At 36.4% G+C, this 13,121-nt stretch overlaps 1 protein-coding gene across 3 annotated transcripts in view; it reads left to right on the top strand.

The window, feature by feature from the left end:
* LOC144637238 (nuclear pore complex protein Nup133-like) overlaps positions 1–13,121 on the top strand; it is a 241,123-nt gene that overhangs the window by 181,297 nt on the left and 46,705 nt on the right. For all 3 annotated transcript variants that reach the window (XM_078496367.1, XM_078496368.1, XM_078496369.1), the window contains exons 27-30: positions 205–287; positions 908–1,041; positions 5,983–6,022; positions 9,428–9,546. In XM_078496367.1, the coding sequence (XP_078352493.1) occupies positions 205–287; positions 908–1,041; positions 5,983–6,022; positions 9,428–9,546 (376 nt within the window). The remainder of the gene's footprint in view (positions 1–204; positions 288–907; positions 1,042–5,982; positions 6,023–9,427; positions 9,547–13,121) is intronic.

The following is a 13,121-nucleotide window of genomic DNA, read 5'->3' as shown; positions in this document are numbered from 1 at the left end:
TTAGCTTGTTTATTAATTTTGTTTGCGAGACGATCTGGCTTTTTGTTCCAGAACTTGTCTGTAAAATAAAATGATCAGTTTAGATTCTTGGCATCTTAAGTCTTCCTTTGTGTTTACTGGCCCTGCCAAATATTTGATGTGAATTGTATGTCTCCAGACACTTGAATGAGAATGCATGCAAGCTTTTTGATACTTTTATTGTAGGACCTGTCCTGGTATGAAGAGTCACTATGATGAAGTAAGCAAGCAGTATGAACAAGATAGGAGAACTGTTATTTTACCATTAGGTAATGATTGTATGGCTGTGGTAACTTGCCTGCTGCTAAGTACGTTATAATTATCATAATATTATCCTCTTACCAAAAAATCAGTTTTAATTGAATTGTACATGTATATAACACAAAGCCATATTTCCTTAACATCATCAGACATGCAAAAGTATTGACAACTGAGTCAAAAACACTCATCTACTATCTGCAGCTGGTAATGAAATACTAGTTGGTGCGATATAAATGTCACATAGAGTATTTTTAAGTGAAACAGTTACAATGGTACTAATTAAAAAAATCAGATATTTTAACAACTAATAAACATCAAAAGCAAAGGTGTGAATTGAAAAAATTATGACTTACTTTTTTGTTGAGTGAGATTTTTCTTACGTGACATGTAAAGGCTGCTTGCTTAGTTGGAACTGCCTAGAGGCCATGTTGAGAAATCGTTTGTGCATGAAGCATAGAACAGAAGTCAATAGGTTTATCGCAGTTCCATTCACCTGTTGCATTCATTAGTTGGCTTGTAGGAGAGTTGTTTTTTATGGTAACTTCAACAGGAGCATGGAAAATAAGTTTCAGAGCATGGAACAGAATGTGCTATGTTCATGTAATAATGAAACTTTTGATGCCTTCAGTCCATGTAGGTCAGCGGTCTCATGCAGCATCCCTTGCAGAGAAGTACCATGACTTTGGAGTTTTAATTGAACTCTGTGAATCAACTGGTGATCAAAGCACTTTACAACAGTACATGACTCAGTTTACAGAGGAGGTTTGTATACGTAGTTGGCTGTCTTAACGTTTTTCTGTTAATGCTTCTTGCTTTGGTTTGACCTGACTAATCATCAGCTTATAAATTTATGGGTGCATTCAAATGACCTTATTATGGAGTAAGAATAAAAAGAATAACCCAAATGTCCATTTGATTCCTATTCTGGAATACACAGAATGTGTTACATGCATTGCATTCTGCTCTGGGGAGCAGAATACTCCGAATAAACCACAATAATGTTGCCATTCTTCTGCTGAAAACAGGTTGGCTAAATTGTTAAGAGTAGGAAGGGCATTTTGTGGAGCCAAGGACGTCACTTAACTGTTAATTTTACAGCACTGGAAGCTGTTCAGAGGGAAAATTATAAGGAAAAAGCATGTGGAAGCTTACAACAAATCCAAACTCAGTTTTGTGCATACACTGTAACCTGTGCAGGTTAAAGGAAAATGGAGAATGTTAAGACTAGCAATTAGAAAGTGCTGTGACTGCAACATAATTATTTAAAAAACACTCAAGAGGAATGGAGCTGAAACGTGTAACGCGTGTTCACATGCGTTTGAATATTCAGTTTTGCCAAGTACCATAAAATTGTTTGTAAACACGAAGAGTTTGCATGCGAATGTTCTATACATGCCATGAGCCGAATGACACAAGCAACAACACTTTTGGTTGTGTACCAAGGTGCTTGAATTTCAACCGTACATTTCTTACAGAAGCTGGATAAATTCATTAAGTGTATCCAAGTGAAGTTCTCCAGACTAAATTTATGACGATAAAACAGGAGAATAAACAAATTTAGCTTTATTCAACCAAGCTTGCCATCGAGTGCGTACATGGTGTACAAGCACACGCTGTGAACTTAATCAAAATGTTGCTATTCTGATTGGCTAGTTTTTTTTTCTTCATGATTTTGCAAATATGGTACTTAATACGTTACTTTTGTAAAGCGCTTTTGAACTTTTAGGATATTGGCGCTATACAAATATTTAATTATTATTACTATTATTATTATTATTTATTGGAAGTGAATGTGCAAATGCTTCGTAAAATATGAATCATAGAGAGTTACATGTTTCAACCTTTATGAGTTTCTATGTACATATAACTTTTTCATTGCACGGTAGAGCATAGCTTTGCAGTTCAAATTGAAATAGCCATAAACGCCAGAATTTGAGTTGCAAGAGGCCTTGTCACAGTTTGCAACACTGCAAGTTTGGGCTAGAAAAAGACATGGCAGTGGCTAACGATAACAATGTCAATGATAGCTTTGGATCTTTCATGCAGGTCTTGAAGAAAAAAATGTTTGGTGAAATCAATAGCAATTACTTTCCAGTCCAGAAAGGAGTTGTGTTACAAGAGTATTAATTAATACATGCATAGATAGATAGGTAGGTAGCCTAGGTAGTTAGGTAGGTAAATTGTAGGTTGGTAGCTGGTCGGTCGGTTTCAATGCTTGGGTGGAAGTATCTCAGGACTGATATTTCCTTGACTTGATGGATGGGATGGTGGTGCTCAGGTCCCTATATGTAGGCTATGTCTTTCTTGGTGAGGTCTCGCAGTAGTGCTATGTTGCTGGCTAATCAACCTGAATATCTTGTGAGGTAGTTTATAAGACCTGTAAAGCTTAGCAGATCTTAGCTTGATTCAATCAGGGTTCCATTTTTGTCCAAAGAAGCTGTATTTTGTCCTTATTGAACTTGATCCGTTTCTCTCTGCACATGTTCATGAGGTTTTGCCATGAGTGCTCTTCCTCTGTGGCACCATACCCATAAGTATCGTCAGCAATGCCAGTTACCCCCCTCAGACCATCTAGTGCTAAGCCTAAGTGGTTTTGGAACACAGCAAAGCCAAAGGATAGTCAAGCAGTTTCTGGTCACTTTTCTTGAACATCTTATGGCACAGCTTTTTTATTTGCCCCACAAAGCTGTTCACAGGGTCAACAACAGCCTACAGCTGTTTAACTTCAACAGCAATCAATCCTCCATGAGTGAGAAAATACCTCTCTAATACTCACATAGTACATGTAGCTGCCCTGGGTAGATGGCCCACTCCTCACTGTTTAGCACTTTGAAAGCAAATATGTCAAACTGATTACGAATCTCTATGTGCAATAAATTTATTCCCTTCTAGATATGATAGCCACAAACACCAGAACATCAATCTTGTTTCCTTAACATCCGATCTAATACCTGTTTACTAAGAGCTACAAATGATCTATAAACACATGTTTTTGTTGTCAAGCAAAAATTAGAGAAAAAACTGAGTTAAACAAAGAAATGGGTGTCAACAAATACCAGAAAAAGATCAGTCATATGTCAAAGTTGGTGGAGATGATGTTCTTTTTATTAAAGCGTCAAGATTTTGGGTAAGTATTTCCGGTGATGTTAATAGTGAATTTACGTTTGATGCTGATCAAAGACTTCTAAATAAAACCCCTTTTTACGACTGAATTTATTCAGGAGTATTGTAGCTAGCCCAATGGCACTCGCATGGTTGGTCGTTCCATCATCTGTAGACTTGTCATTGCAACTCCGCTGACCAGCAGATATACTTGTAGAAATAGTGTAGCAAGGCGGCCGTATAAAAGCGGCCGTATAAAGGCGGTCTTTTAAATTTAAAGGGGTTTACAAGAAAAACCAGAAGCAAAGAAACAAAATATGGCTGACAATTACGTGAAGAATTAAGTAATCGACCGCCAAAAAAGTGAACATTGAGAGCCAGTAATCTGCATTAAGCGATCGATGACTTTCGTGTCTATCTTTCGAGCTAGCGTAGTACATGTAGTCGAATGTAGGAGCATTCGAAAACTAAATCTGGTTTCACATAAGCTTCATAAGCGATGGATCTATCTAGAAACCAGAGCGTTGGCTAAAATCGAGTGCGTGGCTGCTTGTTCCCAAGAAAAGGAAAAGCTTTTCAGATGAAACAGCACAATATTACATTTGTACCTGAATCAGTCTATTATATTTTTTTTTACAGCGTTATTACTTAACAGCCTACATGTAAATTATTCTGCAATGCATACCTACGGAGCGATATAATAAACAAACCATTTTAGTACTATGGGTTAAAAAAAGAAAAAAAAAAGGAAAAAAAAAATAAATCTCTCCTCTGGGACTCGAACTCTCGACCTTTCGATCCGCAGTCAGTTGCCTACCAGACTGTACTACTTAGACGTACTTAGTCACGTGAGACGAAAATATCTTATATCAATGTAATCGACATTCCGCCGTTTATCTGTTATCGTGTGCATCAAAGGAATGTTTGAATCACCTTGCTGCTCATAAATTTTCAAGGAATGAAAACTAAACTTTTAAACTTGGCAAAAGATTCAGTCGTGGCTCGAAGAGCTCTTTGATTTTTGTTAATTTGAGTTGCTAAATTCAGGGTGCGGCTTATCTGCGGGTGTTTAGGATACATATATGGACTTAGAGTTGGCAGGTACCAAGGGTCTTTATGGTATGACCTCAATATGCAGTAATCATGTATTTTGCGGGGCTGAAGAGTCTTTGCTGAGGACTGGTGATAAGTTTGTCATTTCGTTTACAGTATGCATTTCAGAGGGATTCACCGTGACCTGGATCTCAGTCATGACTTTTGTGCGGTTCTTTTCTTGCTCAGTACCAGCAATTGTCAGAGTACTCGGGCTTGAATTTGAAGGGGGACTTTGTTTGGCTTCTACTGTTCACAGGAAGACTCTGTCATAACTTGGGCGTTAGCCTGTTGTACCATCAGGTCGGATTTTCTGCATGGACATTACATCTCACTTTGTTATAGATTTGCAAACTTTGCTAAAATGGCCATGTTTGTTGCAGTTGTAACATTTTACTCCACTAGCTGGACATGTTGTAGCACTGGTTTGGCTAACTTTCAGGCTTTCTGATTCCTCTACCACTGTAGCTTCTTTGGTGTTGCTGATTTCTTTGTCTATTTACCTTCCAGATATGTGTGATTTCTTTTGCTTTTGCGAAGGTTAATTCTTTACCTCAAGCAATGCATTTTCTTCTGACTTCTTCCAAGTCAGTAAAAATTACTAGTGTGTCACGCATGAGCTCATCATGTAAATCTAATGAGTAACCATAACTCTGTCCAAGTAGTCTTGCTTTAGTCAGAAAGGTATAAAAGGGGCCTGTTGTTCTGTTTTCGGTCTTGGCAGGTACATGTACATATGTAGTTAATGTTTAAGATTTTTTATTAGCCTGTGGTTTAACATGATCTTTAAATCTTGTCCGATACTCTTTCAGGTCCTTTTGTTGTTTATTTGTTGGTGCTTGGGTGTTGAACAAGTCCAGACCATGGTCACCCGACCACAGTAACATGTATTTGCACTTCTGCCGGAGTGCTGTCTTAACTTGTCAGTGGGCCATGAAGCAATAGTTCACATTTTTGGCAAAATCTCTTGAATCTAGTATGTAAATCGTGGCCAGGACTCCATTTTATGTGATTTAAAGTAATCAGTCTTATGACGTCTTCATCCTTTAAAAGTTAAACCACATCCTTCGCAATTCTGTATTTGGGGAAGGACTAGAATGAAACATTTTGTAATTCCAGGTATTTCATCCCATGAGTCACTTTCTTTTGAATGAGACTTTAAAGTTGCGATCTTCTTTTTCTTGCTGTTGCCACAGCCAAACTTCCACATCATGATTGACAATGTTCTACACGTGAAAATTGAATAAACTTATGGACAAATAACAACTATTAGCTGTTCATATGCACACAGTTTTAACAGTTCTAGTTCAGAATTGGCTTTTGCCCACCTGTGATGCTACTTTCAACAGGTAATTAACTGCATAAAAGGGCTATTGAAATAATTATACATTATGACCAATAATACAATGGGTCTAACCCAACCTGTAAGTATAGCAGTTATAAAATAGTTAAAATAACAACCGGTTCTTGTTTTCTTTTTAATTTCATGTTCTCTCTTTTTTTTTTCAGGGTTTTTCAGACTACCTGTTCAAGTGGTATATGGATAAAGGTACAGCTAACTGAAAGATAGTCGGTAACACTGTATTTAAGATGCTGTGCACCATAAAACCAACCCATGAAAAATAGTTTTGGCTGAATTTTATGATTTATGGAACGCATTGCTCCCTTACTAGTTAAGAGGTATTTGTTAGAGAAAAACTCACTAACTCTTATTACACTCCTTGTATTGTAATTTTTGTTGTCTCAGATAATTGCCCCTGAAAGGTTTTTGGTGTCAGCATCCTTGCACATATATATCCGTATATACAGAAAAAAATCTTGATTTTCCCAAAGTGGGCGCTTGTATCAGGTATCAGTAGTATTGGTTTTGCAAAATGCCAACATGTGGGTATCGAGAGGTGTGATTAATGCCTGTAAGGTGATTGGTCAATTCTGACCCAAGAAAAACAAGTCTCTGTGTGGTGATTGGGTGGCAATGACAACCCATCAGTTTAAACACGTGCGCACTCGTCAAGAACGCTTCAACCAATCCTTGATTTCCAGCTTGAGTTAAGAAGACTACAATTTTTCAAAAGAGTTTGCGAGTATTAACTCACAGAGAAGTAAGGATATCCAGTTTTTCATGTAAAGACACAGACAGCCCAGATGTTGTATTCGATCAGCCTGACATACATGTGTATTGGCAGTTGCGTTACGTTTTCAGTCTAAGAAAAATTTGCTCTTTATGCTACATGTGAAAAAGAATTGAAATGAAATTGGCCCACATTTGGTTGTTGCTGGTATTATTTTGACTTCTGTGTTCCTAGGGTGGGTTTAAAACTGTTTAAAAGAGTCTTGCACACTTTCGAGGGTTTTGCTTGGTCGCGAAGCACAACCTACTTGAACAGAAAAAGTCTCAATCAGTCCATATCTGGACAAGAATTACTAGAGGACATGTGGCATCAAGGAAATATAAATCAACAGAGATCTTGAGATAATTATTTAAGACCTGTGGCAAGCTTTGCATTGACAGAGGTGAGGAATTTTTTTAACATCCTTTCGACTCTGATGTCAAGTTGATCATCCTTGCTTGGGCTCTCAGCCCAAATAAATTGCAAATTGCAACAGCTGGGCTTAAATGGTAATTTTAAAACGTTTTGCTGTTGCTAAAGTTATCTGCACAGAGATCACTTATTAAAGCAAAACATAACAATATGATATCAATCTTTCATTATTAATCGTTCAGATTCTTTGCATAACTTCACTTTGTTTTGTTTATTCACTCGGCTTAAATAATAGTTTGTTTTACATTGTATGTCCTCTTTCCCTTGTCTTTTCTTTGTCCTCGATCCTCTTTACTTGGATCGACTTAACCTGTATAAAGAGGTCTCATGACTAGTATCTAAAATAGACCCTTAGAGATCTTTATGGGCTAACATAATGCATGGTACATGTACTTGTTCCAGTAGATTTGTTGTATTAACCCTTAATGTGCTGAAATTACTTTAAAACACACGTTTTTTAACCGTTTACTGATTTTCTTGGCTCTACGGTCCTAAATTTCTCTAAACTTTGCCAAAATTTCCATGTAAAAATGTATAATATTTTACTTTGGCGCATGCACATAAGCCAAAATTTGGACTTTTTTTGCTGAACCGTTTCAATTTTTTCCTTGCTCCTTTTCCTTTCGTTTTTCCCTGCTTTCTTATTCTCTCTATCTTTTACTCTGTGTACCTTTTTTAATGGCCTAAAAAGTTTAGATCTTAATCAGTGGAAAACCCTGAAAAGGAGACTATGATCAAGTACAGGTATTTTGGCCTGTTTTAGCACCAATTTTAAACCAAAAACTGATTCGATTACCTCTGTCGGAATGCAGTCAATGTTCAAGATCGACAGTCCTGTGGAAAGATCTATCCAACCTCTATAAGTTGCACATCACTAAAATCTGCTGACGTGTCAATTAATGACGTCATATGTGGTTGAATGGCCATTCCTCCAAATTCAGGAATAATCCGGGTTTAGCATCTTAAAGGTTAAAGGAAGGAATGCATTAGTGATCTTGTTGTTTCCTGTCTTAGTATTGACTAAAATTATTGTTCAATAAGGGACTGGTCAATAAGTACCGGGGGGGGGGGGTGGGCCAGAGCAATTGGAAAAGTGATGGTTCGAAAATTTGTGACCCACCCCTTCCTCCTGGTTGCACATCACTAAAATCTGCTGACGTGTCAATTAATGACGTCATATGTGGTTGAATGGCCATTCCTCCAAATTCAGGAATAATCTGGGTTTAGCATCTTAAGGGTTAAAGGAAGGAACGCATTAGTGATCTTGTTGTTTCCTGTATTAGTATTGACTAAAATTATTGTTCAATAAGGGACTGGTCAATAAGTACCGGGGGGTGGGCCAGAGCAATTGGAAAAGTGATGGTTCGAAAATTTGTGACCCACCCCTTCCGCCTGGCTTAAAACTGATTGACCCACCCCTGGTAGGGGGTTAAAAATGACATGACCCACCCCCTTTGCTAAAAAAATCAAGGAATCAATCTTTTCTTTATTATCCGTTAAGGGTTGGAGGTTTTTGATTTGACATAAGTTTTTTAAGTGAAATTCCCTACATATTACACCCTGATTTTTGCTGATAGACACTGCTGTCCCATTTACGTCTTTTCTCATTTCTTAACACATCAAAGAAGAATGAATTTATCACTTCTTATACTAGTCTGTTGTAAGTTATACTAGTCTGTTTGTAAGTCCATGGGAAAATTTAGACACAAACATATGCGAAAACGTGAAACAGTATGTTATATTATTTCATAAACAACTATTGAAGAGTTCATAGTTTTACACAGAAATTGATAACAGAAACTACAACCACTGTCCATCATTCATATTTGCAAAGTGTTTGAGTTAACTTGTATGAATCTATGCAGGTTGAAGAGAGACAGACAAACCTGATGTTATGATCACAAACCATCTAGGGGGGGTCAGGGGGCATGCTCCCCTGGGAAATGTTTATATTTGGACCTTCTGAAACCGCTAAAAATTCATTAAAAAATGCTCACATGGAGAAATTTATCAATCTTATATACTGACGAATACAGCTTTTCTTGGAACAATAACAGTTTAAAGTTAGTGTATAAATAAGATGACCCACCCCCTACGTGTAGATCAAAATTTCATAACCCACCCCTTTTCGAGGGCTCAAAAACTGATGACCCACCCCCTTTCTGCTCTGGTACCCCCCCCCCCTGTACTTTTTGACCAGTCCCTAAGAAGGGATAAGATTGTGATAAGGACAGATGACTTGAACAAAACTGCATTGCTTGTGGTTTCACAATGTGTGATAAGTGAAAATAATGAAGGCATAAACTTATTATAGAGTGAGTGACGATTTAAGAGACCTACATGTACATTGATATTGTTTTGATCTCGTGAAATGTAAACAATCACAGTCAGTTTCTTTTATTGTACTGTAGGGGAGCGTCAAAAGTTGATGACAATCCCTGAGCCACAGCACGAAGATTTAGCAAGTTTTCTTTCCTCTCACCATCATCTTAGATGGCTCCATGATATTCACTTGAAGTCTTTCTATCAGGTAAGAAAACAAGTGGTGTAGAGTGACACAAAATGGAACAACATCATTCCATTTGACCGGCTTCTAGTGCTTAACATTGACATTGCAAGGTTTACATGTACCTTTTGAATTACTTTTTGGTCGTAATTTGGCAGTTTTTCAAAGATAATAGTAATAATTATTGTTAATTTGAAGAAATAATTATTGTTAATCAATGCAATTTTATAGGTAGGTAGTTTTAATTTCTATTATTGTTATGCACAGGTGAGCATTTCCGTGTAGAATCATGCATTGCAAACATTAAATTATTATTATTATTATTATATTATTATTATTATTATTATTATTATTATTATTATTATTAATTATTATTGTATATCATACAAAGACATTGTACCTTTTTATATAGCTTTTTTTAATTCTTAATCCTTTTTATTGGTGCTTGTATTTTTAATGAATTGCGTGAAATAAAGTTATTATTATTATTTATTATTATTATTATTATTATTATTATTATTATTATTATTATTATTAATATTGTTATGTTCTTTACGTAATGTTTGCTTAAGGTCCTTAGCGCCGAGACCAAACCATGGTCCTGGGGCACTAAAGGGTAGCCAGTTTTTAGGTTGACAACACCCTCCTCAAAATATGCGCTGTACCCAGCAAGGTTATCTTCTGTAGTTCACTGATGCTTATTTGGCCGGGGATTCTTCCAATATAACTCTCTAGTCCCTTTTTGATAGCTCCAAGTGCTCCAATGATAACTGGTATCGTTTTTCGTTCTCATGCCCCACATTCACCTTGTTTCGATTTCCAAGTCCTTATATTTGGATAGTTTTTCATTGACTTTCACGGATGTGTTTCTGTCTGATGGTACTGCCATGTCAATAAATTTACAGAGTTTTATTATTATTATTATTATTATTATTATTATTATTATTATTATTATTATTATTATTATTAAAGAACTGTGACTTTGTAACTGCAAAGTGAATTAACACAGAATCTGCCAGGACATTGAGTATTAATTGGACAAAATTATGTACCAAAATTTTTAACCTTTACAGTTTGAAATATCTTATCAAAATAAATAATTTCTAACAACAACAGACATCCAAAACAAATTTTTAAGTTCCACTGAATCACTTTAAAGGTACATATGAGATTTTATCTATAGTTTAAATGGTTGTTGTGAACTTTGAAATTCATTTTCTCAAGAGCCTATAAGAAGTTGTTTTTATCTTGGATATTTACAGGGCTTCAAGAGTCCCTATATTTCGTATATTTTTTCACTCCTCCTATATTTCCCTATATAGTTTAGAAAAGCCCTATAATCCCTATAATTTTAATTTACCTCAGTCAGATTCACTTTGAAATCCTTGAAATGTGCCATTTTCATTGCATCAAAATTATAAGTTGTACGATGAAGCAGAAACTTATTTGCATTGTTCTCTAATTTTACTCCCACCACAAAAACACACTCCAAATTCAAATTTGACCTTCGATGCATGTACAGTTTCTAACAAACCTAGTCAGCAATGCCTCATATTTCACGCAGAGGATGTCAGGAAAGAGATGGCCATGAGGCAGCTCACGGCCATCTCTTTCCTGACACGCTCTGCATGAAATATGATGCCAAAAATCCTGACTATTGTCATTTATTTAGAATAAACCAGAAAAAAGCTGCTAAGGTTATGATTAGCCTTGTGTTGGTGAATGTAACAAGAAGGCCTTCCAAGGGGCAAAAGCGACAAGCAACACAGGAATTTCTAAACAGCCATAAGCAACAAGATTACAGGACTGAAATGCGACTGCAACATGTTAAAACACTTAAAAAAGGCAGTGACATTGGAAAGTTGGGTGCATTTTCCAATTTTTAAAAAAAGTAATTGGCTGGTGACTTAATGAGAAATAAAAATCGCATGGTAGAACCCAGAGTGCAGCAAGTGGCATCTCTGAGTGCTCAGATTGTTAAAAAAATTCCCCGCACCCCTAAGCCAGGCACAGTTTTAATGAACATCCGGCTCTAATCAATTACTAAACTGTGACACAAACTGCTAAGATGCGACAAAAAAAAAACTTAGAATGATGGAAAACGAAAGCCAACATGACGATCAATAACAAAAAACTATGGGACATTGGAACACCGAACTCCCCCCTCTACCCTCCCCCTCCCCCTTACGCCTTGGAAGGCCTCAATGAAGGCAGTGATTTCCTGTGTCAAGTATAAATAAACCAGTAAGAACATTTGACTGCTTTAAGGCTATAAAGATAAAAAAGTATCTTTTTGCTCCATGCATGTACATGTTGAAAATACTTTTTTAAAAACCCCTATATTGCCCTATATTTCTTTACAAATTTCCCTATATTAACCCTGTACTTTTGAAAAAAAGACCCTATAATTATTTTGACTTGAGGCCACTTGAAGCCCTGTAATTACTTACATCTTGAGCTTTTAAGAAGGGAAGCAAATAATTGCCAATGAGTCAGGCCTTCTGGAAGACCAGAAGGCCTGACGAGGCGGCAGAACATAGAGCCGCGAGAAGATTTGTACATGCGAAAAAAATCTCAGAAACACTCCAAATGTCGAGAAATGTAAGTAATGTAATGTAATGTAAGGTAGATCGTGACGACACAATTCAGCACGTGCACACTTTATTGTAGTTTGGCCAATCAGCGCGCTACTAATTTGTTCAGCACGTGCATGAGTCATTGGCAACTAAAATTCCCAGACACGATGCGTCTCAGATAACAAAGAGGTTTCAAATCTGTTCGCTTCAAAACTGCCAAAATTGCCGAACTAGAGATTGAAATACGAAAGAAACTTGAATTAAACTTTGTTAAGACTTTAATTTCATTTAAGATGAAGGTAAAAAATTCATTCTAAAGCTTCAAGATTTCCAAAGCTTCTAAAATTTCGAAGTCATACAAATTTGCATGCGTAATTAAGTTAGGTCTGGCAAAGTAAACAACACAGATTTTATCAATCATAAGAGAGTTTTATTTCGTTTCTCGAATTTATAAAATAAATTCCCTATACTACATTTTTTTCCTGGATACTTCGGCGTTTTTTTCCTCGGGAAACAGGGCCTTTAATTTTCCTAAAAGCTGGTTGCCCGAACGCAATTTGCAGTGTCTCAACAACAACAAGCAACAATTCAACGTGATATTTGAGACATCACGCATTGCGCGTGATGAATTATTCTCGGAATATTAATAAAATAAACTTGTTCCATCTTTGGCCACAAACTTGTCCGACCAGGCTTTTACCTTTTAAAACCTCAATTTTTTTAATACTTATATGCTGAATGGATTGAACTGCAATGTGGAAAGTTTGAAATGCTTTGTTTTGGCCGAATCTTTGTAAAAGTTTTCTTTTTGTTTCGTAATTTATTTTTCGTGTTCAGTGGCTCATAGCCACTTTGATTAAGACCTATAGGACTTTAAAAGAGCTGAAACCTTTCCAAAATAGCGGCATCGGACAACAATGGCTTGAAACTCGCAAATAGCATAAAGTTTACAAGATTTCGCACTAAATCTTCACTACTTTGGTATTATTTTAGAACTTTTTGTTAGCCTTCATAAAATCGCAT

The sequence above is a fragment of the Oculina patagonica genome, chromosome 13, assembly GCF_052425735.1.
Source record: "Oculina patagonica isolate OP01 chromosome 13, crgOcupat, whole genome shotgun sequence".
Classification (NCBI taxonomy): Eukaryota; Metazoa; Cnidaria; class Anthozoa; order Scleractinia; family Oculinidae; genus Oculina; species Oculina patagonica.
The sequence above is the reverse complement of the archived record's forward strand: the minus strand, read 5'-3'. Positions and strand labels throughout refer to the sequence as shown.